Source organism: Lepisma saccharinum, chromosome 18, assembly GCF_977018435.1.
Source record: "Lepisma saccharinum chromosome 18, izLepSacc3.1, whole genome shotgun sequence".
NCBI lineage: Eukaryota > Metazoa > Arthropoda > Insecta > Zygentoma > Lepismatidae > Lepisma > Lepisma saccharinum.
In genome coordinates, this window is record NC_139246.1 from 17,870,178 (window position 1) to 17,898,134 (window position 27,957).

At 39.1% G+C, this 27,957-nt stretch overlaps 1 protein-coding gene across 1 annotated transcript; it reads left to right on the forward strand.

The window, feature by feature from the left end:
- The first annotated feature begins 513 nt into the window (after positions 1 to 513).
- On the forward strand, positions 514 to 27,383 carry LOC146001886 (uncharacterized). The gene is made up of 9 exons (XM_083139594.1): positions 514 to 649; positions 3,360 to 3,517; positions 4,517 to 4,667; positions 6,373 to 6,447; positions 9,501 to 9,581; positions 13,164 to 13,287; positions 14,598 to 14,686; positions 17,944 to 18,044; positions 27,294 to 27,383. Exons 1-9 carry the CDS (start codon positions 526 to 528, stop codon positions 27,354 to 27,356), a joined length of 966 nt encoding a protein of 321 aa, XP_082995720.1. The 5' UTR covers positions 514 to 525; the 3' UTR covers positions 27,357 to 27,383.
- Positions 27,384 to 27,957: the final 574 nt, after the last annotated feature.

Sequence of the window (27,957 nt, forward strand, 5' to 3'; positions counted from 1 at the left end):
TACTCCTGCCGGACTAGAGATTATTACACCTCCAGTCCTCTATCGACGAAGTGTACTTTCGTCACCTCCCGTACTACCTCAGAACGGAGGCGTTAGGAAATGCAGCGCATTTCTGGGATAACTTAGAGGCATTCGATGGAGACGACAAGTTAATGAACAGTGTAAAGAAAGCATTAAACGAGCCTCTTCTCTATCTTCACTCATTATACCTCATCAATATATATATATATATATATATATATATATACACACATACCGTATATATAATCGACTACCATCTAAATAAGTGTACACCGACATATCTTCTTTGCCGTACTACTAAACTACGCATTATTTACTAATATTACATCTTCCGTTGAGGAAATACGCTAGAAAATGTAAAACCATAGACACTGTTAGGTAAGTGTACGTACAACTTTGAATAACCAATTTGCTCTCCTGATGTATTATGCTTGCAGGTGCGAGGATATTATTGTCGGTTGCATCTACGATGGTAGGAGCTTGTCTGTTGCGGACTGCTGCAAGATGATGACGCCTATTTATGGGACCAGGGGCCTGTGCCACGCCACCAAGGAGCCAATACGCAGGAAGATGCTTCTGGGATTGGAATTCACTTTTCTCCTGAAGCACAACCCCAATGAAGAAGTAGGTAGGTTAGGATTGTACAGATCGGATTTACCTTTACTGTTTTGTCTTGCAAGCCGATCGCCAAATCAAATATTCAACAATTATATAAGTGTGTAAACGTATGCATATTGTTTGGGAATGCAAATGTGTGTATTAGAGTGCTGCAAAGAGACGATTTCGCTCGGGCGCCCAATAGTTTGCACGGACGACGCTAGACAGCGCTCTTCGGTCACCATGACGTCAGGAACGAATAACTCTCGACCAGGCAAAACGAGCGACATACACCCGAAGCCCTATAGTCCACTTATAACCGTCATTAGTCTGTGGTAGTGGATCCTGAAATATGGATCGTGAGGTGAATGACAGAGTCTTCTTACCAATACACACGGATATATGAAAATTAAATAAGATGATTGTGGGCTGAAACTACCGAGGCGGACATTTAATGGATGCATTTCTACATTTAATGTCACATTAAAATAATGTTCAATTCTATGTTATCACTGTGTCTTCATATTTCATAGAATACTATTATCCTTGTACGTAGTGAACAATGATACACAGGTATTTGTTGCACTGTGATACAATATTTTCAATTGCTTAAGGAGGTATGTCACCATGTAGCCTACATGTTTCAGTCTGTAGATATTGCATACTCTTATGTATATGGTATTTGGGTCTTACTTAGTAATGTACGGACTCATTATTTAGAATTGTAATTCCACGAAGTAGTTTCCTTCTATGCATGGGTTTAAGGTTGACAGTACTGGGTATTAGGCTTTGTAATACGGGATGACCTCGCGCGTGGAGATAACACCTGCCAAATGCCAATCATTCCAGTATGAGTGAGGTACTCGTGAGCTTAAAATACTCGAGGTGGAGTTCTAGAATGATTCAGCGAGCGAAAGTGGTCCCATGCAGGGCTTACTCCCGTTTCGCCAAATGCCCCAGACACAAATATCACATCTAAAGAGAATTCCCATTTCGCCGAATTTTTTGAAGGAAGGGAATTTTCCCTCCACTGAGAAATTTTAGGGACTCGAGTGAAATACGTCAGAAACTCATTGTACAATTCTGTTCACATAAAGTAGCATACTCATTTGAAATGAAGTCCAGCGTCGAAGATCGAGTGCGGCGGTACACTCGATGTAAATATTAGAAAAACAGCACCCTCAGTGTTGCTTACTAGCAAAATTGTCCACAACAGACAGGAAATTTTCTGAATTGGCAAGACAAAGGAAACGGTTACATGAAAGCTCTGCATTGTAAGTATTAATGCAATAGAATACAGTTTCAAATTTTACAGTCAAACGGTACGTACATTTTCCTGAAAAAATGTTTGAAGACCTTAATTTGCAATAAAGAAAAATAACTCTCAATTCCTTCATTTGGAGGCAGTTGGGAGTGGATTGTGGTTGCATTACCTCCTCCCCCTAGTCTAATGTAACAGCAAATTAGACATTTAATATGCTCTATACTTTGGCCTCGAAGTCTCTCGTTAATTTTCGTCGGTTCTTCCCAATAACCATAGCCTTTGTTTCGTTCATATCTATTTTCACCCTGAATGCTTATAGTGGGCACTTACGTTTTCACTGTCATTTCGTCTTCTGCTAACAAAGTTATGTTGTCCGCAAATCTTATACATTTAGTTCTTCTTCCTTCTATTAATAGCCCTCACTATTCTGGAAACAGTTCGTTCCTAATTCTTCTACGTAGATGTTTAATAATGTAGGTCATAGGCAGCATCCTTGTCGTACTTCTCTCCTAATTTAACTTCCCTCTGTCATTTCTTCTCCTACTCTCGGTTTAATTAATCATATCATGACACAGATTGCTTATGCGTCTCCACTCTTCCAAACCTGCACCGATCTTATTCAGTATCTCTATAAGTTTCATCCAACTCACTGCAACATGCTTTCATCAGATCCACACATACTATAAATAGTACTTCCCTTCTCTAGGTATCTTTCGCCATAAAACTACTTAAATAAACTTTGGTTTTTTTTTAAAAAAAATGAATGAGGTTTACTTTGGCCGCGAATACCTGAAATTTCCCAGCGGAGGGAAAGTTCTCTCCCTTCAAAATATTCGGCGAATTTCCGTTTCGCCGAAAAATTTACTCAGGTGGGAAATCTGATACAATGCGCCTCTGGGCCATTCGGCGAAACGCAAAAGACACGCATGCAGGACCCTAATGTGTATGTATGTTCTTGTTTAACTATTAAGATTTGCTCAACGTGAGATTTCCCTATGCTAAGATATACAGTTGGAGTTCCTGTTAAAAAAGGGGCTGTTGTAATGGAAAATATCAGGTCTGCGAGGAGGAATTTGTATTGCCAACCGGACTCCTATAAAAGGGCCAGTTTAGCTAACCGAGGGAGCAGATCGGTGCATTTACGAAGACAAGGAGGATCTTCCTGGGCGAAAGTAATCGCTGCTCAATGGCAGAGATTCTGTCGGAATCATCGTGTTTAGACCGTTAAAAGCGAACTAAACTAATGGATATGAAAGCGTCACTAGATGCAAGCCAATCCAATTTCCCCATTAGAAAAGTTTTGCATTGATAAGGTAATGGCTCTCGGAATAATGCTTAAGTACAGGGTAGGAAAGCAGAGGTAGTTTTCGGTAAGCATTATTTCGTAATATATGATCGCAATATTATTTACCTTTCAGCAACAAACAACCTTGTTTGTTTCAGAAACTATAAATACTTTTTTTTTTTTTCGTTTTAGATTACGACCGCAGCATCGCAGCTCACGTTGGATCTTCCCAGGGATTCGTATACTATCTCTCGGACAACATGTCCCTGCCGGAAGTCCGAATGGTGAACGCGAGGCCGCACGCAATCCTGCTGGGAGGCAGAGTCTCGTCAAAGATAACTACGGAAGTGGTAAGGCTGATGACACTCGAAGTAAGTTTTCGAAAAACAGCACCTTCAGTGTTGTAATAGTGTAACAGGAAAGTAAGAGTGTTAATGGTTTTCATCTTCCTGCTGTGGGGTTTCCAAATCATAACCATGTCTTAATAGTCTACGAGTCTTGTGCACTGAAATGTGCCCTCAATTGACTTCACACACTTTTAATAGGTGGTACTAGTATGCAGAAAAAGTTGGTCACATGACTCGTTTTTTGATCACTTAGCCGCCATATTGGATTCAAAATGGCGAATTTCATATTTATAAATCGCTTATTTCTCGGCTAATTTTTAGCGGATTGCACATTCTCGTTTTCGTTAGATTGCTCTAAATAAGACCTTTAATGTTGCACTTATTGTTTTAAAATATAATACTGCTAGAAATTTTAAAAATAAAAATTATGCACAAAATTTACAGTAATACAGCTAATTTATGTTTTATGGGAAAAAGGTTATCTGCTTTCTTAGATCATCATTTCTGTCGGCATTTTCGCTGAGGGGAGGCCGTTTACGGTGCTGGGTGCCCAGAAAGTAGCTCGTTCTTATTCAGGATCTCGGCCCTTTCGATGCTAACGATGACGAAATCGGCTACTTCCAGTTTGTACCCAACGGGTATGACGTATCGGGTTGCCTCTTATGTGGCCCGACTTGATACTTGTTTCATTAAACGACAGTGAGGTGACAGGTGATGACGTCAAAGTGATGCTTTCACCACTGAAACGCGATGAAATTACGAATGTGCTGCTTGTTACCTAGATAGCTGTGATTGGCCCGCCTTGAATCCAGGATTTACATTGGTTGGATTAGTTTCTTCTGGCGAATAATGAATAATAATGAAGTCTTTTACATAATGATAGAGCAAACCATGTAACAACAAAAAATACTACGACTGACAAAGGATTAAAAATTAAGAACGAAGCCATTTACTTTTGCCTATATTTCGTATAGTTCAACTCAGCTGAAATCTTACTTTCAGATTGACAGTTCCGAGTTGGCGCAGGGCTTGATTCACCCTAAACGTTGCTCTGATCATCTTGAGGCCTCCAGAGATATATGCTGGGTACTCCATGCACAGGGCATCATAGAACGGTTCTGTAACTGCAGCGATGTAATATTCCCATACGACAGTAAGTATTTGTAATAACAACGTTAGAGAATAAACTGTACTGAAGAAGTATCTACTAGGTGGCAGCACATACTAACTAGATGATAAATGGTGGTTTATGCATATAGATTGCCACTCTATGAACATATTTTCACAATTTCACGCTTAGAATAAATCACGAAACGTAAATAATTAATACAGAAAGATTTCAAAGGGATGTAATCTTAACTTTTAGTTTTAATAGCATGAAAGCAATAAGAGGTAATTATAAATTTTTCCTATTATACAGTCGACAATGGTAATATTTCCAGTAGCTCCAAGTTCAAACTTGTTTGTAATCTGTAGCTGATATTTGTTTAAAAGTAAAATTGGGCCCTGGGCAGTGTAAGGTACCGTGAAGGCATGTGGGGGAGTATGTGGCAGTAGGGCCCCACACAGTCTCCTTCACTTGTGGATGTGATGGGATCAGCACCACGCTCGAGGCACATTATTAGAGGCTGGGTGAAACCTGAAATCACCCTGGAAATCGAATCCGGATCTTCAGTATAGCAGTCAAGACCCTTCCGGCTTTTTTTTAAAGTTAGGAATTATACCGAATTCTTTTCTTGGTGCTTCTCAATTACATTTCTCCTAATATTTAGTTTCATAATTTCTTGTTGTTCTCTATATTTTCTCAACATAAATAGTACGAACATCCATGTCTTCTTACTCGGGATTCGAACCCGGGACTCCTGGCGTCGTAGCGCCATGGGCTCACCACCACTCCACTATGAGGTCTTTGTATTTGGGTACCAGCATTGAATTTGGCACACATTATTTCCAAGACTTCCTAATATATATTTTTTAAAGTAGACACACCAGTTGACTTCCCACCGAAAGGAATAAGGAAGGTTAACTCATTATATTAACTGAACTACCTAGAGTTAAAACACGTGGAAATTTTAATGGATTATAGCGAGCTTTCAGACCGAAGCAACACGGGCTCCTTCCAGTCTTTAAAATGCATTCACTGCGCATGTGCTACCACCTGATAGAGGCGACACGATGCCCACTATTGAGAAAACGGCCCAGTCCGAGTAACGCACAAGCGACACGAGTAGCTTGTCTTGTCGCTACGGTTCGAAAGGTAGCAATTACTTCTGATGATTGCTTTCCAAGCGACATGTGTCGTTTCGGTCTGAAAGACCCTTATTGTCTGTGTATATATGACTGCGCAAAAAAAATGTTTTCAAGAGCCTTTCCCTTTATTCACAAATGAAAGAGAAAACAATTTTGAGAAAAAGGTAGCCTATGGGACGTTTCAATTTATAGGAATATTCACGTAGGTCTATGTTGGAAGTACGAACCCCGCCCCCTGAGCAATATTTTGTCGTCACTCACTCATGATCTGTATTACAAAAAAACATTTCTTTAACTAATCAAAGTATATGAGCCTATAGGACTCTCCATATTAAACACACAAACACACTTAACTAAAACAACTCCTACTCGAAAATCTTACCAAACTTTCCTACATACGGTCCACCCACAAGTAAGATATATCTCAGTGCACTAAAAAAACTTGTCAGATACGGTACTAGTTAATCCCCATGTAAATTACCTTTTTGGATCAGTTAGCAAAAGAGTCAATATCCAGTCAGTTCTGGCTGAGCATATCGCGATTACGCATTAAACATAGCTCCAGCTTGTTTCACTAACTACTTCCTTTCAGTTACTTTCCTTTGCAGGCTGTGGAAGATCCTTAGTCACGAAGAATCATCGACTTCAAGTTTCCAGAGAAGAGGTGTGCAATATTCAGAAAGGTGCGTCTATTATATATATATATATATGTACACACACACACACACATATAACTTTTACAAGACTAAGTTCCTCTGCATTTATGTTAGTATTTCTCTTGTAACACGTCTTGGAGTATTCTCTTGCATGTTAGATAGAAACAGTTATGTCATTGCTTTCATGTATGTCACTGCGAACAAGGATTACTCAAACTTTTGATCATATTAATCAAATATTTACTTCACTGGAAATACTTCACTAGACATACTCAATAAAATACATAGGTAAGTCATTAAGTAGGTCACAAACGTTTATTAAAAAAAAATACTGAGCGAGATAATGGCTTGAAAACAGTTTTCATTTCTCGACGTATCTCCACCAACATTGATACACTTATCTCATCGCTTTATCAGTCTCCCAAAACCTTCTGCTTAAAAGTATTTGGGCTACTGTCCCAACCACAGTTCCACCTCACGTTCAACATCTTCATCATCCACGAAACGTCTGCCGCCACCGTAGTCATTAGGCTGTAGGCTAAACCATAAGAATACAATATTGCAGTTGCTATGCTGTCTATAGTCACTCACCTGCCAACTCGAATCAATTCCTCCACCCGTACCATCTCCACTTACACTCTTCGAATAGGGTCGTCATTTATAAACTGAGCTAATTGAATATCATCAAGCTAGATTGTGCTGCCACCTAATGGCAACTATAGAAGCTACTCACTACTATTTTCAGCTATCCCACATCAGTTTGTGACCTATTTACTTCCTCTCGTATTATGCAAATATTTACTTCACTGGACATATTCAATGAAATATTAATTAAATTTTAAAAAAACAGAGAGCTGAAACAAAAAGCGAAATTTTCCAGGTAGGTAATTGTTACTGTTTCTCATGATGAATATAAATTGAAGCCAGAAGTAGGTCTACAAATTGGCATAGGGAAACATTTTATCCATATGGTTACACACAGTAAATTAAACAGTTGAATTGATTGTTTCCATAAACTTAGTTGCCAAGTCGATATAACTATTTAGAAAATAAGATGTAAAAAAATATAAATGAATCATTTTCTTTCATTCCGGTCGTTTAAAGCATATATACGAGGGTGGGCTGAAAGGTTTTGCCTGTTGATTAATATCTCGGGTTATAGTGAACAGAATTTAATCAAATAAAAGACAATGTGTACATTGACATCTTGGCTTCAGTTCTTGAACGTCACTTCTCCACATAGTCACCATCCACTTTCACGCACTTCCTCCAACGGCGCACCAGTCCTTCCATGGCGTCACGGTAGAAATCCTTGCCTTTGGAGTGACACCACGATCGCACAGCACGCTGGACGTCGTCATCTGACGATTAGTGGTTTCCCTTAAGGTGTTCCTTCAGTTTAGGAAAGATGTAGAAGTCACAGGGTGCAAGATCAGGGTTGTATGGGGGGTGTGGGAGGACAGTGTATAGAAGCTTCAATATTGCGTCTGTGGTCAACTTCCTGGTGTGGGGTCTAGCGTTGTCATGGAGAAGAAGAGAAGCTCTATTGTCAAGCCTGACGCGTCTCAGTCGAGCCTTTAGCTTCTTTAGGGTTTCGATGTATCGCTCTGAGTTCACGGTGGTACCCTTGGGAAGCAACACCATTCACATCGAAATACAGAGTCAGCATGACTTTTCTCACAGATGTACAGACCTTGAATTTTTTTGGAGTGGGAGAACTTTTGTGACGGTACTCCATGGACTGCCTCTTCATCGTTGAGTCATAGTGGTGGCCCCACGATTCGTCGCCTGTGACGATTTTGCACTCCTTCCGTCGTCAAGAATTCGATTACGGCTCTCTGCTTTAACCGTACGTCCATACCAGTTGCCATCTTGGTCGCAACTGCTGATCACGTGGGCAGATGACAACAACTCCCGCTACGTGGCGTTGTAGGTAAGGAATGCAGGAACGCTCAGCAAAAGTTCCAAGATCTCTGCAAATTAAATAAGAGGGATATTAATCAAAAGGCAAAACTTTTCAGCCCCCCCTCGTATTTTCAAACATATCCTTTGATTTGGAGCAAGTACGGTATGTTATCTTTGAGTTTTGTGTATAATAGTTCGGAACAAACCAAAGGGTTCAGGCAACAATGATATATTATACTGCTTCGTAAAATGATCTTTCTAATTCACTATGCCCACTGAGGGTCTTCTAAGGGGGATGGGTTGCAGGACTCTAGCTTGAGTTTACAGAAAATTCTTGAAATAATAATAATATATTCAGCTTAGCACTATATTAAGATAACAATCCGTAACATTCAAACAATAAATTCGAATGGTGGAAAGTTGATATCATTGAGATGCAACGCGCTGTGACGGGTTGCTCATGCGCAGAAGCCATAGACTCCTTCAAACTGCCGAGTTCTCATGTTGTGTGTGTCGTGTGGTTTGGTGTCATGAAGGAGAAAATCGTCGGTCCTTTTTATCGTCTCTGAGTGCACTGTAAAAGCAGCAATTTACGTGAACATGTTACAGGAATAAGCTGTGCCTCAACTTTCAGAATCTTCCAGCACGATGGTGCCCCATGGAAATCCGACGTTTCTTAATGCACATGGATGTGGAGAGGATCACAGTTCATGACGTGGCCACGACGGTCACCAGACCTTACCGTGATCGACTTTTCCTTGTGTACGTTACAAAGATTCTAAATTTCCCACACTTGAAGATAAGAATTCGTACTGCAATCAACAATGTGATACGGTAAATGCTAGAGGAAGAATACCGTTTAGACATTTGTCCTGTCCCCAATGGTGTAAGGGCCTCTCCGATGGCGCAGTGGTAGCGTCGTCGCCTTGTAATCAAGGGGTCCCGGGTTCGATACCCGGTGGAAGCTTATAGTGATTCGGATCCCACTTTAAACTGTAGGCCCAGTCCCGATTAGCCTTGTTGTGCATAAAGTGGGCTTAAAACGCCAAATCAACAACCAATGGTGTACATGTTGAAGTGTACTGGCATGTAACAAATCTTTCTGGGGTTCTAAAAATATGTATCCCAAAATGAAAATTTACATGCGTCACTGTATACGCTACTTTCTTCCTTAGAACCCCGTATTTGCGGCCCGAGGAGTGTGAGATGCATCATTTCCCGTCTGAAGGATATTCTATCTGAATTTGAAAACAAAGGTAAGATTTTGCGTTTATTACATAAAAATATCTTTAAAATTTTTATATGTTCTTAAACATTTACAATTTAAAATTCCAAGTTTGATCTCAATTTTCACATCGCAAGTACGGCGGAGTTTGCTCCATTAAGCTTATATTTGCAAATTAAGGTTCTTTGAGATCTGCTTTCCGGAGAATTTATCTTGAGAACTCCCGTGTACCTCTCCGTTGGTACGAGCGGTCCGGGTTTGATCCCCCCTGGGAGCCAAAACCAAAATTTGGTATTGATCCAGAATTATGAGGAGAGTAAGGAGAAGGTATTTGACTTGAAAGAATAATAGCTGTCTCCGGCTTCGAAAACCAGAAAACAGCGGCGATGGGACTCGATGCGCCCTATGAAAGGCTTGCTGGTTGCACCATGAAGTTTACTTGAAAATGACTTAGAACCTTTTCTCGTATATTACCGTATTACTTTTATTCTTTTTGTTTTTTTTATTTAGCATCGCTCTTTTTCCACTTTTGGCTAAACGCGGCGATGAGGATGATATGAAGGGATGAAATTGATGAAGGGACACTCACAAAGAGCACCCATGTCCAGACCGGGATTCGTACCCGGAACCCCTGGAGTTGTAGTGCTCTATGCTAACCAAACCGCCACGGAGGCCGACATTATCTGATAATTATCACAACTCCGACATAATCCAAACGTACCAGCTCACCCCCTCCTCACTTGAGGATTCTATTGCGTGTACATTTCTTGACTTCAATTCTAATACTATGATTTCTTTTTAACATTTTCAACTATACCCTGTCCCAGCTAACTGTAGAGCAGGGCCGCGCATATCGGCAGAAGAGAAGCAGGAAAATCTAGTGGTGAAAGCGCAGTGTTGCCAACCGTACGGTCCACACCTTAGCCCGTACGCTAAATGCACGGCTTGTCAAAATTTGCTCTTGCAGTTTTATCCCTAATCCCTAAGAAATTCTTAAACCAATCGTACGGTCCTCGAGGCAATAATACGGTCTGTTTGCCATGTGCGTTCGGTATTATCCTTTTCAAAAGTTTGCAACGCTGAATAGCGAAGGATGCAATCGGGTAACTCCCGTCGCCCATTACACAATCCCGTTTCTCTCACTGTTCATTGGTGGAGCCGTCACTACTTGCGCAGAGACTTGTTCTTCTTCACCTGATCTACAGTTAGCTGGTACGGAGCTTAAAATTCCTTGAACAGCTCGACCCTTAATTTTCAACCGTAAGCAATAGAAATGAGCGTGTGCGACACAAACAGCTGCTTCCCATGTGATCCTGCCTCTGCGTTGCCAAAATGTGCAGCCCTTCTTTAACCTTCATCGTCACCTGACCCATTGACAAGTATAATCAAGAATGGGGAAAATGGTACACAGCAAAAACAGATACGTAATAAGGTGGTTGAAGCTATTGGCGAAGAACAAAGGATGAGAGTTATAGATATGTGAACACGGGGGTAGGCGGGCAGAAGCGAAGGGGAAGCGAGAGAAAAAAAAAACAACAAAAAACAAACAAATGATTGTCCACTTAATAGCGAATCTGCCGTGGTGTCTCTCATCTTGGTCATCATCAAATCAAGGTTGATGTATTTTTGACGTGGACCTAATTTTTTATAACTAACTAACTAACTCTCTAGCCTTCTTAAACCCGAAGGTTCATGGCTGCAGCAACACAGGCCTTCGATCTGTCTCTATCTTGAACAAGATCTATATACTCTTTTCCATCCCTACCGATTTCCTTTAGGTCCATCTCAACGTTGTCCCTCCATCTTCGTCTTGGTCTTCCTACAGGTTTCTTACCATCAGGCTTCCCAACAAGAATCCTGTAAACTCCTCTTTCCTCTCCCATTCGTGCCACATGGCCTGCCCACCTAAGTCTTCTTGATTTAATCATTCTAATAATATCTGGACATGAATACAAATTATGTAGTTCTAAATTATGTAACCTTCTCCACTCACCTGTCTCCTCATCCCTTTTAGGTCCAAATATTTTCCTAATTAAATGGTATAACGTAACATCTTTTGGGGACAGAATCGAACTTGGGGCTTAACGTTTGGGGGGTGACAGACTCTAAAAGTTTTCTATGCCATGAAAATAGTGTCCAGGATTACTTGCTACATTTGTGAAATCACGCACATTACTCTATTATTTTGGTTCTCGTATCCCAGATTAACGAAAGTACTCTTAACTTGTAAATTTTAATAAACCTGAAAATTTTGGATGGGCAAGTGCCCCCATTGCCCCCACAAAGGTGAGTCTATGATTTTGGAGCATGAATGGAAACAGTTACACACGCGTAATTGTGTTGTCTTTGAAACGATAGTGTGTTATCTTCTCAGTTGATGCATCTTTAATGCATTACACGGATCAGCAGCTGATAAAAATATGATTTTATGCATTTCTCTTCGTATTTTTATGCACCGAGAATGCATGATTAGCAACTTATGCACGCTACTATGAGACTGGGCTATATATCTATTGTGGAGAGAACAAAGGAGACATCATAAGAATCATAATTCCCAAGCCATCCATCGGAACGCGGTCTGTTGAGACAAATAACATTCTGCTGCAAGATCAGCAGTGACGTAGGAAACGCACAACACTTCTAATTCACTGCCGGGCCCGACGGCTGAAATAAACAAGTAAACAGCCGCTGATCCGGATCGATTAATAAGCAAAATTTCAAAGACGAATAAAAACCTAAATGGTTTTCCAAAAGGGACAGTTGCTAAGAATCCAAGAACCACGAGAGTGGAATAACCGCGAAATGGATTAAGCGCGAAAGAGCACAACCGCGAAACGTGAGACAGGATTGAACGCGGAAGGAACAAGAGCGAAACGGAACAAGCTCGAAAAGTTTAAACGTGAACGGAATAAATACGAAGGAATAAGCGCGAAAGGTTAAAGCGCGATATGGAATAAACGCGTAAGGAACAACCGCGAAACTGATTAAGCGCGAAACCATAATTCAACACCGGAATAAGTGCGAAAGGAATAACCGCAAAACGGATTAAACGCGAAACCAAAATTGAACACCGGAATAACCGCGAACAGAATAACCGTGAAAGAAACAACCACGAAACGGATTAACCGCGAAAATTTCACTTTCGCGCTTAATCCCTTTCGCGGTAGTTCTGGCGACCCGGCGAGCTTTCTCGGCCTCAGGGCCGCGACAACGAGAGTCGTTGGGGACACAGGGTAACCGCCAGGCATCACCATCGGCGCACAGTAGCTGGGTCTTCTCCATCCTACCGGCCCGACGCTCGCTCATCATAGATTAGAAATCTCATCGTCCTTCACGACGACTGCTGCGGCTTCCACAAGAGCTTCAGCATCCGATCGCAGCCGAGATCGTTCCCGTTCACCAGCCTACGGTCCATTGTTCGGCCGCTCCAGACGACCCACGATGTCCGATCGCCAGCGTGTCGCGCAAGCTGGTCGAATCAGGCGCTGGCGATCGGACATCGTGGGTCGTCTCCCCACATAATTGACTGTATCCCCCTGTATGAAGTTCCTGGACACGCCACTGCACTTGAATTATTCATAATCACCTATTCGTTGTTTTATTGCCGTTTCAGTTTACCCTGATTGCTCTGGTAACTGCAAGGAGTACATCTACTACCAAGACGTCGCCTACGAAAGGTTTACGCGTGAGTCACTCCAAGCTTACAGAAGAAGGTTCAACGTTAGTGGCAGAAACAGGTGAGTATGGTATACTCTGTCCAGGGAATCTCTAGAACGAGCGAACGAAAGCAAGTCTCTGCGCAAGTAGCGACTCGAGAGGGTTCGACCAATTAACACGTGAGTGGGAAAAGCGGCTGCAGCTTATACTGCTTCGTTCCGTCCACCCGCTATCTCCCCGTCTCTACCATTATGCGCGGTCTTGCTCAACATATTCCCTGGACAGAGTATAGTATTGGCCGTATTTAAATTGAAGGTTTAACAAACATAAATCCCACCTATTTGTTTGTAAGCATTTCTCAAATTGGAAAATTGATGGATTGATTTGGTTTATTTTACTTAACTTTTCTGCCGCTTTTGGCTAATCGCGAGGATGAGGATGAGAGATCATAAGATTAAATTGATGAAGGAATGCTACAAGGAGGTCGGCATGTAATCTCATCGACATTTAATAAATCGCTAGATAATTTGATTGATTGATTGATTTAGTTTATTTTACTTCGCGTTTTGGGCCTCTTGGCTAATTTGCGAGGATGGGGACGAGTGATGAAATTGATGAATGGACATTGACAAACAACCAAGCCCGAGCGGGATTCGAACCCGGGACCATTTAGATAATTTGAATTTCATCTTAACACCTCTAATGTTGCCACAGTTATCATGGTCACAAAATTGGTGACTGCTCAATTTTGACCTCTATGTCCTCCCGCAATCACGCAACAATGACGTAAGAGCCCTGTGTTGCATACCATAAGCTAAAAAAATGAAGCCCACACAAAGCTTTGAAAATGTGAAATTTAAAAAAAGCCAAAATGACCAAGGGCGAAAATCTATTTTCAACGGTATATCCTGTTCTACTACTCGAGCTCTACTCCAATACGAAAGTAAACTAACATTTATACAGGGTGGCCCAAAAAAGGTAACCGAACCATAAGGTAACGGTCCTACATTTTGGTTACCTTTTTGGGCCACCCTGTATATATAGAAAAGAAAAAGTATAAATATAAACGTCACATGCATTATTTTCATATTTTACCTGTATGCGCAGAAGCACATAACAGAATACACTGCAGGGTCTCCCAGATGGCGTAAAACTAATGCTGTTGGCATGTAATCAAGGTTCAACGGGTTCGAATCCCGGTGTAGGCACGACGAATAGCAGTTCGGATTCCACTTTAAACCTTAAGTCCAGCCAGTCCCGATTAAGCAAATTGAGAATTGAACTTAAATTCGACAAACTTAACGATAAAAATGCAGATTATAGTGTGATCAGTTATGTGTTGTGGAAGAAATGTCCAAACATTACTTTAGTTTTTCTTTCCCATTTCCAGATCTACTGTTTCTGCTTTGCTGTTCTACGTGTCCAGCGATCCGTACAAGGTGACAACACAGCATCAGCAGACAGCTCTTGAATGGATCAGTAAGTTATGAAAAACTCAATATGCTGACCAAGGCAGAAATTTATTTTATTATAAAACTTAAACTAAACGTAACGTTTCAACCTTCTAGCAAGGTCTTCTTCAGACTCTGCACCAAGTACAAGTGTAACAAGGTTTACATTTCGAAGAATGCAGATAAGGAACAAAAAGGAAAACAGAGAAGAGGAAGAGGAAGGGATTAACTACGAAGTGAAATGTAAAGAATATCAGAGTGTGTACATAGGAGAAACGAAAAAGAGGCTGAAAGACAGGTTGAAACAACATAGGGATGATGTACGTCTTAAGAGAGAGAGAAATGCGATATTTAAACACACGAGAGAAACAGGACATAACATAGAGTGGGATGTGGCTAAGCAGATAGGAAGGGAGAAGAAGTTCTAGTGAGAAAATGGAAGGAGGCCAAGGAAATAGAGAAGAAAGGCGAAGAAGACACAATGAACTGGAATGGGGGACTGAAGATAAATAAAGAATGGAAGAAGGTGTTAGAAAGAGTGGAAAGGACAAGAGAGAAAGAGGAGAGAAGAAGGAAGAAGAATGAAGGAAAAAGAGCGTGAGATACAGAGTCCAACCACATTCTAGATGGAAGAAAATATGTTTGTTTAGCCTTTCAGGTGAAAGTATAGTTGACAAGGGAAAGCCACCAGCTAGAATGTTCCAGAACAACTTTCTAATAGTCTGGAGGGGAGTAATGTTTGTGTATATATAATGCTCTGTTTTTGTATCTTGTTACATTTATACTTGATACAAAGTCTGAAGAAGACTTTGCTAGAAGGTTGAAACGTTACGTTTAGTTTATGTTTTATAATAAAATAAGTTACTGCCTTGGTCAGCATATTGAGTTTTTCATATCATGGAAACAAGGCTTAATGGTGTTATAGTAAGTTATTTCTCTGTAGTATGGAAATGCCAAACGTACAGATGACGGCAAATATAACAGTAAGCAAATTGTCCATCACTATGTTCAGTCATGCTGTTTTCCGCAACGTGGGGTCCAAGGTTTGAAAACACAAAGCCCCAATAAGTAGAGGCGAACCTCTGCTCCAGGACAACTTCAGTGTGTCTCACAATAGTGTTTAAGCTTGAACGTTAATAACAGGAACATAATAACAGCAAGTGTGATTTCTTCATGGTGTCATACTTTAAAGATATAGAGGTTCAAAATGACCACCATTGGCAACCATACATCGTATGCAACGCTGACAGTAGATAAGGTTTCCACAGAATGGGAAGGACAGTTGTTGCTTGTCTCATGTCATCCAGTGTCCGTGAAAAATTATTCACCTCTGCCACTTTAGTGTGCACTAATGACTTGCGGGCTGCGAAGCAACTAAAACAGATAATGCCTACACGCGCTCAGACATTGCAGCTTCAAATACAAAACGTTCCTCTTGCAACGCCCCTTGTGGGTACGTACTTACATGTTATTTACCACGGCTACAGATATCTTAATCTCAGGGGATAGGTTCTTTGTTTGAGAATTCCAAATAAGAAAGCGTTTTATAACCAAGAGGATGTAGTAAAATGCGGATCTATATTCTGGGAACTTGACAAAATACAGAGAAAATATATGTATACTCGAAAAGGCTTCTTCTTCTTTTAAAAGGCTTCTTCTTCTTCTTTTAATATGGAAAAAGCTTCTTCTTCTTTTAAAAGGCTTCTTCTTTTAATATGGAAAAAGCTTCTTCTTTTTCTTTGAATTTCTTCTTCTTTTATTAAAGCGTAATCTTATTTATGTGCTCGCTTTCCCCCCGCTTCTTTGTCAAACAATACAAGCTATACTTGTAGAAAGAGTAGGGTCGACTAAACTGACAATAGCGCCACCTCCTATTTGATGACCAAAGGGGAATAACCAGGATCGCTAATAACGAGCGCTGCCAATGGCCCAGTGCGACTAATAAAAAGCGCAACCGAAAAGTGCTTCGGGGCGTCTAATTTGACACAGCGCCACCGGGGAACGGACAAAAGCTGACGATGTTCTCCTCGTCAGAGAATCAAAAAGAAATTGAGATGAGATACATTTCTGAATTCATTTGCTCACCTAATAACTTTCCTAAACGTTTCGTATGCGGCCATATTCTTAATTCTTTTAAATTACTACATACATCATTCTATTTACTTCTATTATAGTATTTGAACTCTTCTTTTATATATTTCTCAATTTACTATAATATATATAATCCCTCTTCTCCGCTCTAAGTTTTTTATAATTTCCTTCACTCCTCTATATATAGCGTGGTGCCATCTCTTGTCGATTCCGAGAAACCATTCCTCCTTGCAACATTCATTGTGTCGTGTGAAACTGGCACGTGACACTCTGTTATTTACATTCAAAGAGTGTAAACATTATTTTGGAACACTCTGTATAATTACATTAACTTAAAACTAGACCTAAAAGGGATGAGGAGACAGGTTAGTGGAGAAGGTTACATAATTTAGAACTGGATAATATGTATTCATGTCCAGATATTATTAGAAAAATTAAATCAAGAAGACTTAGATGGGCAGGCCATGTGGCACAATGGGAGAGGAAGGAAGAGTTTACAGGATTCTTGTTGGGAGGATAACGTTGAGATGGACCTAAAGGAAATTGGTAAAGATGGAAACGATTGGATTGATCTTGCCCAGGATAGAAAAAGGTGGAAGGCTTGTGTTGTTGCAGCCACAAACCTTCAGATTTAAGATTGCTAGAAAGTTAGTTAATTATATAAAAACAGGCAGAATGAAGAGAAAAGAACAAAAATAGCCATGATCAATTTGCCTACTAATATCTTTGGGGCTGTTTGTACACACGGTAACAAATGTAATATTTCCAAGGTAAATGACTGTTTATACAATGTCAGATTTCCCTGAATTCCTGTTTAAACCCACTTTATGCACAGAAAGACTAATTGGGACTGGACATACACTTTAAAGTGGGATCCTCACTACGACAGTGCTCACTCTGAAAAGATGGACCTCAATATTAAGAAAAAATATCTTCGCCAAATACAAAATATAAAGTTAGACAAAAACATTCAGTTCTTGTTTCAGAATAATGTAACGCTTATTTAATTAGTCCTGTCATTGTCTTAATCATGTTTATGGTTTGATTATGGTACATTTTAAATTGAAAGACATGTGATTACGTCAAGGCGCCCACTTTTTCATGTTAAGGGCATGCTGCTCATAGCACTGTACAAGAACGCAAGTCACCCGTAATAGGCGAGAATATAAAAGGCTATATTTTCTCTTTTTCCAGGCAATGTTGGTGGTTTGATGGGAGTGTTCATGGGGGCCAGTCTAATAACATGTATTGAATTTATAATTTTTACCTACGAAGAAGCAAAAATATATCTAAAGGTAAGGAAAATGTGTTTCTAACTGTTCAAAACAATTAGCTTCCTAAATACATTTTTATGTTTATTTATACACAGGGTGGTATTTTAATTGGGGGCGAGGGGGATTCCTCTCTCTCACCGGTTCCTGCATCCTCTATCTGCCAAATTTTAGCTCTTGGTATGTAATTTTATGCTATCCTGTTGCTTCATATGTACAAATTCCCCCAAAACTGCAAAATTTTTAAATACCACCGAGTTCACACAAACCTAGATCATTTTTAACTGTTACAGTCATCCGGTTAGTTGCGAAAGAACATATGAAAGTAATAATTTTTGCAGTATTTCGTCAGTCTTAGTTTATAGACAAGCAAACTACAGTGAAATATACAGGGTGATTCCGAATTCCTATTACACACTTCTATGGGTTGTAGAGGGGACTTAGTAGATCAAGTTTTGATAAAGAAATGATGTCCGGAAACGTACCGTTTTGGCACATTTCTGTTCACAAAAAGTGGCACCGGTGGCACACTCGTTTGAGTTGAAGTCCAGCTTCGTGGCCGGAAGTAGAGACGAAGTAAGTGTTCGGAAAGCAGCAGTGTTGCTTACTATCAATTAATTTAACCATATGTAGGGATTTTTTGGCCTCTCAGACTCAAAGAAAAGGCCTAACGGAAAGATTGCAGCGTAAATATTAATTAACTGGAATTTCCACGTCTACAATCAAAGTAATGTAAATGTGAAATATTCCTGAAATGTATTTTAAAAAAATGCATTTTTGGCGTTCGTGACGAAGTACTTATCACAATTCGTTAGAATGCGAGGGCCCCGGGTTCGAATTTGGCCTCAGCATGGGTGTTCTTTTTGAGTCTCTCTTCATCGTCGCGAGTAGCCGAAAATGGAAGAAAAGCAACAATAAATAACGAAAAGGAAAAACCGTAATAAGAATAAGCGAGACAGAAATAGTGCTGTTGCAATTCCTGAAAATTAATGCAAAAAAAAAAAAAACCCTTCGGAAATAGTGTTATCCTAGTCCAGGAGAAGGCTTGAAGAATAAATAAACCCCTTCCCCATACAATTTGGCAAACAGAATCGCAAAGTTGGGACTGAATATGCGATTGAATAAAAATAGAAATTCTAAAGGAAGAAGAGTTTATGTCACAACCAGGGGGGCACACGAGATGAGGTAACCCCCACATCAGTCATCCAGGCTATTAAAAATAAGTCAATGGTGGTCCCCTTATTTAACTTCAACAGTAAATTGAATTCTTGTAAAATAAAAATTGTCGGGCTTTACTTGTTTTACACGTGCACATTGGTTTCGTAATGGAGAACAAAAATAGGATTGTGACTCTCGTAAAATTCTTACCGAATGAATGAATGTCTCCGTAGATTCCAGAATAATGACTCTTCATTTTGAAATAAATAGTTAAGATTAAAAAAAATATATGTGCCGTTGGTTAATGAGATTCCTCGTCACATAGCAGAATCCGCTATATTGACGGAAACTAGAGAACGGTTATCATTTACGGTTGCAAACACTAACCTTCCACAAAAGCACAATTTCCCAAGGACTTCATTAATTTTCATGCACAACCTTCACTTGTATTTTGTCAGCACTGTGTACAGCATATGAACCCTATCTGATGAAGCGTATTGCTTTCAAATTAATGTAATTAGCTAGAAGCGACATCCAAATTTCGAGCTGGACAGGAAAAGATGCAATCTTACGGATAAATTACTCGAATAGCTTGATTTCTTCACTGCGGCTTGTGGCCATGTCGTTTAAAGGCCAGCTTTGTAAGCTGAAATCCTAGGTTCGAGTCCCTGTGTCTACAAAATATTTTTTCTTGCAAAATGGGTGCTACATATTGTATTTTATTCTCGTCACACCAATTGCAGTTTGAAACTTTGTTATTGTTTGCGTGCCAATAAGAAAATATGTGTTGAAACGATTACTCGTTCAGAGAACGTGATTGTTACTCCAGACTACTTGAAATTGAGATTTTTTAGTTGCTGCTAAGCCTCGATATTTAAAACAAGTACTAAAATTGAAAATTGTTGTGTCATAAAACACACCGTTAATATTCTGAAATAGAAAGCCACTGAAATTAAGTGAATAAGTTGTGAGGAACATCAGCAGATGCATTTTAAGATGTTTCGTCATTCACGTGTCACTCTCCTCGTTTTATTCATAGATAGATATTTACAAGTGACCCACTCGATGAATGCTCACACCTTAAGAGTATATTTCAGATGGGAAAGAAAGAAAGCCTGGTTCAAATTGTAAAGTCAAGACGTGCGCAGATTGTAGATGTTATTATCAGAAACAAACAGAATTAGTCAGTTAGGTAAATAATTGTAGTTACTGACTAATTCTGTTTGTTTCTGATAATAACATCTACAATCTGCGCACGTCTTGACTTTACAATTTGAACCAGGCTTTCTTTCTTTCCCATCTGAAAATTACTCTTAAAGTGCAGGCATTCATCGAGTGGGTAACTTGTAAATATATATGAATAAAACGAGGAGAGTGACACGTGAATGACGGAACATCTTAAAATACATCTGCTGATGTTCCTCACAACTTATTCACATAATTTCAGTGGTTTTCTTTTTCAGAATACAACAATGTTCAATTTTAGCACTTGTTTTAAATATCGAGGCTTGGCAGCAACTAAAAAATCTCAATTTCAAGTAGTCTCGAGTAACAATCAGGTCTTTTTTTTATATAAAATATTTATTGTTTGTTGACAAAATCCATGCACCAGTTAACAATTTATCAATTGGTATTATATACATGTATGCACATAATATTTACTCACAATTATTCCTTTCATAATAAATAGTTTCCAAATTTCATTACACTTTTACAGAATTATATTAGACTTATTAAGATATTTTGTAAGAATATAGATTACCGAGGATGAAGGTGAAGTCAGTAAACAAGGCAGTGTCAGTGGCGCTTGATGTCCACTCCTGTACAATTCCTGTAAAAATGGTTCTCTGTAAGTTTCATAAAGTTTGCGTTGAAATATAATGTGGTTTGGAGTTGCAGTATATTCATTGCACAAACAAACTGGTGAAGTCACTAAATTCTTCTTGTAAAGGTGAGCTGCGGCGATAGTGTGATTTAACCTGCAGCGCATTATAGTTGTGAGGGAACTCCGGGAGAGTTGAATCTGTTTAAACCAACATTCCTTTGGAATTCTTTCTTGTATAGAATAGTAGGCCTTACCGCATTGAGTGCCAGTATTTGTCCACAAGCTTTGCCAGTCAGTAAATAGTATTTTTCTAGTGTGTGATTCCAAAACTACGGACGGAATCTTTATTGAAAGCGGCCGTGGGATTGTTTGATTCGCTGCATATTTTGCCAAAGTATCTGCTATATTGTTCCCTTCTATTAAAGAATGTCCAGGTGTCCAAATAAAGTTGATATCATATCCCAATCTCGTTAATTTCAGTGTGAGTATTCTTATGTTAACAATGTACCATTCCGTATGACATGACCATGATGCAAACTGTAAAGAATTTAGCACAGAGGCTGAATCGGTTGCAATTAGAACTGAATTTAACTTCTTCTTTTGTACATAAAGCAATGCCTGTCGTATTGCAAAAGCTTCTGCAGTGTAAATGGACAGATACGATGGCAAAGGAAAAATTTTGAATTCTGCAGAATTATCACAGTAAAATGCTGCTCCTGTTTTTCCAGACGTTGATTTTGAAGCATCTGTATATATGTGTGATATTCACATTGTAATTTTGAATGTATGTAGTCTTGATATATATTATTTGAAATTGTAGGGATTGTCTTCCTGAAAACTCTACTTGGGTAGGCAGGAAAATGGATACTCATGGGAGATATCATATTAAAGTAGTCTGTCATGAAGCATGGTGCATTAGGTAAACGAATAATATTAGCTTGAAATTTATTAATGTCCTTATAAGCATAATATAGTATAGGTAATCTGGATTTATATTTTGCGGTACGTCTGTTGAGCATCAAAGAGTCTAACAATGAAGTTTTGGTATGATCGGAGATGTCGTGTTTTTGCAATTTTCTTAAGTAAAAATTTGCTCGCAATATATTTAACTCTAAGTTTGTACGGTGGATCTCCCACTTCTACGAAAGTTGCTTGTTTTGGAGTTCCTTTCCAAAGGCCATAAATCCTGGATAAACTGCTATATTGGATAGAAGATAGCGTGTTAAAAGCCCAACTTAGATTATCATTGTACATAAAGGAACCATACTCTAATCTTGAGTTTAGCATCTGTTTATGGATCTGATGTAATAATTTAGGATCAGCACCCCACTTTTTCTTAACTGTCAACATTTTTATTATGTTAAACACTTGACATCCCTTACATTGTGCCAGTTCTACTTGTGACTTCCATTTAAGTTTTTCATCTAATATAAGTCCCAAAAATTTATGACTTCTTTGTTGACTGATAGTTTTTCCGTTTATATTTATTGATATGCATGAATGAGATCTCTTCTTATTAAAAACTACCACCGAAGACTTATCTGGATTTACTTCAATTCCATTGATATCACACCATGATGATAATTCATCCAGAGCTTTTTGAATTTTTTGAGCACATTCTTGAATATTTTTACTACTAGTGTATAACAATATCATCTGCATATTGTAATAGACGAGTGTGTTGAAGAATTTTTGAGCCTAAATCTGCCGTGTACATATTAAATAGCATGGGACTCAGCACTTCGCCTTGTGGTAGACCTTTATGTGTATAACGTGCGGTGGATAACTGTCCTCCATATCGAATGTACAACTTACGTGCCAATAATAATACTACGATACAAAATTCCCGCCGTATGAAAGATAGCCATATATCTAAAATTAGTGTCGCTAATACATCTACTGTTCCAGTTCCTTTCCTAAATCCCATCTGATGTTTCGGTAATTTCTGATTATATTCGACCCACCTTGTGAGTCTGTTCAGTATTAAATGTTCATATAATTTAGCAAGGCATGATGACATTGCAATAGGTCTATAGTTCGTATGTATTCCTGATTGTTTACCTGGTTTTAATATGGGTATCATCACCACTTCTTTCCACTGTGATGGAATTTCTCCACTATTCCATATTGAATTGTATGTATTTAGTAAAATTTCATATCCATTCAAAGGCCAGTGTTGAATACATTCGTATGTAATACCATCTAAACCCGGAGCCGTTTTCTTTCGTTTATGAACAAACATATTCTAATTCATCCATAGTGAATAGCGATTCTAACGTGGATGTTTCTGGATATTTCATAGAGTTTAACAATTGACAAAGATTAGTTTCAACCGTATCTGGTGTCAACTTGCGGTGAAATTCTTTTATCCAGGCTGAATTGATATCTCCTCCAAAATAATGACAAGTATTATTATTGGACATACTTCTTATTATTTTCCAAGTCACTGAAATAGAAGAATCTTTAGTTAATGTAGAGCAAAATGACTTCCAAAAGTATGATTTTGATTTCTTTAGGAACCTCTGAGTTTTTGCTGCAATTTCTTTATATCTAATTAACTGATTGATGGTAGGATTCTCCTTATAATTTATGTATGCTTTTTGTCGTTCGTTTACCCATTTCTGGCAATCCATTGTCCACCACGGAGTCACTTTTCTTCTAGATCCAAAATTAGATACTGTTGCATTTATTTGTTCTTGTCGAATGAGAGACACCAATGTGTCATACGATACTTCTTGTTTCAACAATTCATTCTTTATTGCATTGTTTACATTTCCGGAGAATTTCTGCCATTCAACCCTTCTTGTAATATATTGACTATTGTTTTGTTCAGAGCGCATAGTAAACCACGTTATATTTTTATTATGTTGAAAGGTTATCATAATTGGCATGTGATTACTGTTGTAACACTTTTCTAATACACTCCAATGGATTTTTGAAGCTATATCATTTGAGGTAATAGTTATGTCTGGAGCACTCGGCTGTTCATTAGGTCTTGAGATTATTGTAGGTGTCCCGTCGTTGAGTAATACAGCTGAGGAATCTTGCAAGTAATGATACAAATCTTTACCTGATCGATCAGTTAGAGAACAGCCCCACATAGGGTGGTGTGCATTAATGTCCCCTGCCAGCACAAATGAAGTGTTTGGTGGAAGCTGTCCAACGATATTTTGCCACACTGTAACAGGGAGGTGCACTGTGGGAGGGAAGTATTGATACATAAGACGTATCAGCAATCCGAACACCTGTAATCTGAATTTGACTGTTTATATTTTGAAACAAAATAATATCATACTGTATATTTCTTTTAACACCTATAGCTGAACCACCGTATCCATCTAAACGATCATCTCTTATCCAATTGTAACCTTTAAACTTCAATGTTGAGTCAGTTTTCAACCACGTTTCTTGTATAAGAAGGACATCTGCAGAAAAATAAGATAAAATATGTTGTAAATTATGTCTATTAGGAATTATACTTCATATATTCCATTGTAATATTTTCAAGACTTTATCTGGCATGCTGGTTGTTGAAATAAGTATTGCAAAATACTTGTAGCAATGCAAGTCCATAACAATCACGTTCTCTGAACGAGTAATAGTTTCAATACATATTTTCTTATTGGCACGCAAACAATAACAGAGTTTCAGGCTGCAATTGGTGTGACGAGAATAAAATACATTATGTACCACCCATTTTGTAGGAAAAATTATCTTGTAGACACGGGGACTCGAACCTAGGATTTCAGCTTACAAAGCTTACCCTTAACCGCCATGGCCACAAGCCTCGGTGAAGAAACCAAGCTATTCGAGTAATTTATCCGTAAGATTGCATCTTTTCCTGTCCAGCTCGAAATTTGGATGTCGCTTCTAGCTAATTACATTAATTTGAAAGCAATACGCTTCATCAGATAGGGTTCATATGCTGTACACAGTGCTGACAAAATACAAGTGAAGGTTGTGCATGAAAATTAATGAAGTCTTTGGGAAATTGTGCTTTTGTGGAAGGTTAGTGTTTGCAACCGTAAATGATAACCGTTCTCTAGTTTCCGTCAATATAGCGGATTCTGCTATGTGACGAGGAATCTCATTAACCAAAGGCACATATATTTTTTTTAATCTTAACTATTTATTTCAAAATGAAGAGTCATTATTCTGGAATCTACGGAGACATTCATTCATTCGGTAAGAATTTTACGAGAGTCACAATCCTATTTTTGTTCTCCATTACGAAACCAATGTGCACGTGTAAAACAAGTAAAGCCCGACAATTTTTATTTTACAAGAATTCAATTTACTGTTGAAGTTAAATAAGGGGACCACCATTGACTTATTTTTAATAGCCTGGATGACTGATGTGGGGGTTACCTCATCTCGTGTGCCCCCCTGGTTGTGACATAAACTCTTCTTCCTTTAGAATTTCTATTTTTATTCAATCGCATATTCAGTCCCAACTTTGCGATTCTGTTTGCCAAATTGTATGGGGAAGGGGTTTATTTATTCTTCAAGCCTTCTCCTGGACTAGGATAACACTATTTCCGAAGGGTTTTTTTTTTTTGCATTAATTTTCAGGAATTGCAACAGCACTATTAATGTCTCGCTTATTCTTTACGGTTTTTCCTTTTCGTTATTTATTGTTGCTTTTCTTCCATTTTCGGCTACTCGCGACGATGAAGAGGGACTCAAAAAGAACACCCATGCTGAGGCCAAATTCGAACCCGGGGCCCTCGCATTCTAACGAATTGTGATAGCTACTTCGTCACTAACGCCAAAAATGCATTTTTTTAAAATACATTTCAGGAATATTTCACATTCACATTACTTTGATTGTAGACGTGGAAATTCCAGTTAATTAATATTTACGCTGCAATCTTTCCGTTAACACTTTTGCTTGAGTCTGAGAGAAACAAAATTCCCTGCATATGGTTAAATTGATTGATAGTAAGCAACACTGCTGCATTCCGAACACTTACTTCGGCTGTACTTCCGGCCACGAAGCTGGACTTCAACTCAAACGAGTGTGCCACTTTTTGTGAACAGAAGTGTACTACACAGATAACAAGATCACATAATTTCACATCTCCCGCTTTACCTGTGTCACTACAAGAGCTGCTCGATGTGGCAACCCTGAAGTTCGTTGCAAACAGTGTACTTCCGAAGGATGTTTGCATACACACGCTCAAAAATACCTGGTGTGTGCTGAATCGGGTCTGCTGCAGCCAGAACTCGTGCAACCAGGTCTTCCTCCGACACTACAGGAGTCTCATAAACAAGACTCTTCATGTGGCCCCCATACGAAAAAGTCAAGAGGAGTTAGATCCGGCGATCGTGGTGGCCAAGGTGTGGACCTACAGTTTAGAGTAGGATCCTAATCACCATGTGCCTCCATCGGGTATCGAACCCGGGACCCCTACCCAAAAGGAGGAATGATCACGCTATCCAGAAGCGCTTTCTGATTGGACGAGAAGGATATGATTATTTTTTATGTCGATATTGAAACTAAACTCCATTTTCAGCATTAATTTCAACAAAACCGTGTTGGGGGGAATTGATGCGATTTTCCAATTCCTTGTACGTAGAAGTGCGATACAAAAGTATTAGCTTATTTTCCTTGATTTAGATGATTTGATTCTGGGTGTCTCATATCCAGTACATGTTAATTCATAATTAGTTACCTAAAACTAAAATTTAATAACTCCATTTGTATAATTTACTTACATAATTTATTTATTGCATTATAATCTACATAACTTCGATAAATGTTCGACATAGCTCCTTCTGTCACTCGGAAAATATCGCACCGGTATGAAACTTCTTCCCATATTCGTGTAAACATGGACGCATACACTTGTAACACTACATGTGTGATCCGTTGTCGCAGGTCATAGAGAGTTGCAGTAAGGATAAACATTGCTTGAGGCGGAACTTTCTGATAAGTTGTTCTGAAATGCCGTTGAACGTAACTACTGACCATGTTTCGTGAAATCACAAACCAAACTGCGAGCGCTCCGCACCGCTGTAAGACTCCATGCCAACTGGTTTATTGGTCACGTAGTCACCTGTAACAGAGCGATTGACCTGTGGCGGCCTAGAAATGAAACTTCATGGTATGGCGCGTATTTAGAACGACATTTGAATCAACACCGAATAAAGCTTTCGGAGTTAGTCAGCTGTAGTTTTAGATAATTAATCTTGAATAATCTTGTATAATGATCCAAATATGTGAATCCTTGCCTGATTTCCTCAATGAACGTTCTGGTTTGTACAAAAATCATTGTTTCATCTTACAGGCTATTATTCAAAGGAATCGGCAGAAACAGCGTCGCACCCCGATTCTACCGTTTTCATCTTGAGTTCCCAACTGAAGTCCAGCCTGAAACCAATACAACGATGCATGAAGTAAATTGCATGTCAACAGTTACATTTGTTACGTGTGCTAGAATTGTATACAAACTTAGAGAGGAGAGGAATTAAACTGAGCAAAATAAATTCCAAAATCTGTAAAATTTATTCATTTTTTGTTATCCATGAGGTGAATGACCTTTGATTTATACCGTGCTTGGAAATGCACCTACACTGTTAAGAACGACAGTCTGAAGTAAACTATATCAATGCATTTGCGTGACGTTCAACCAAGTAGACGAATAGCGTTGCTCAAGTTCAGAAGATTCAACAAATGCCTGTCTGCTGCTTTAAACGTTCATTTCATTAGTTAGCACGTACCACGTGACCATACACCACACTGTTCTAGAACGGTTCAGACACCAAATCAACGAAGTAGAGGAGCCTGTGTTGCACCGTGTAACCAACTAGACGCGTGAGTACAGAGTGAGTCAAAAAGTGCAGGAACCTAGACGAGGCTACAGTCACGATCTCGCTTAGTGCGGAGGTGACGTGATCATCACTACGTTCCACCCGCTTTTGCTCCCTCGGATTGCCCTCTCAAAAAGTAAA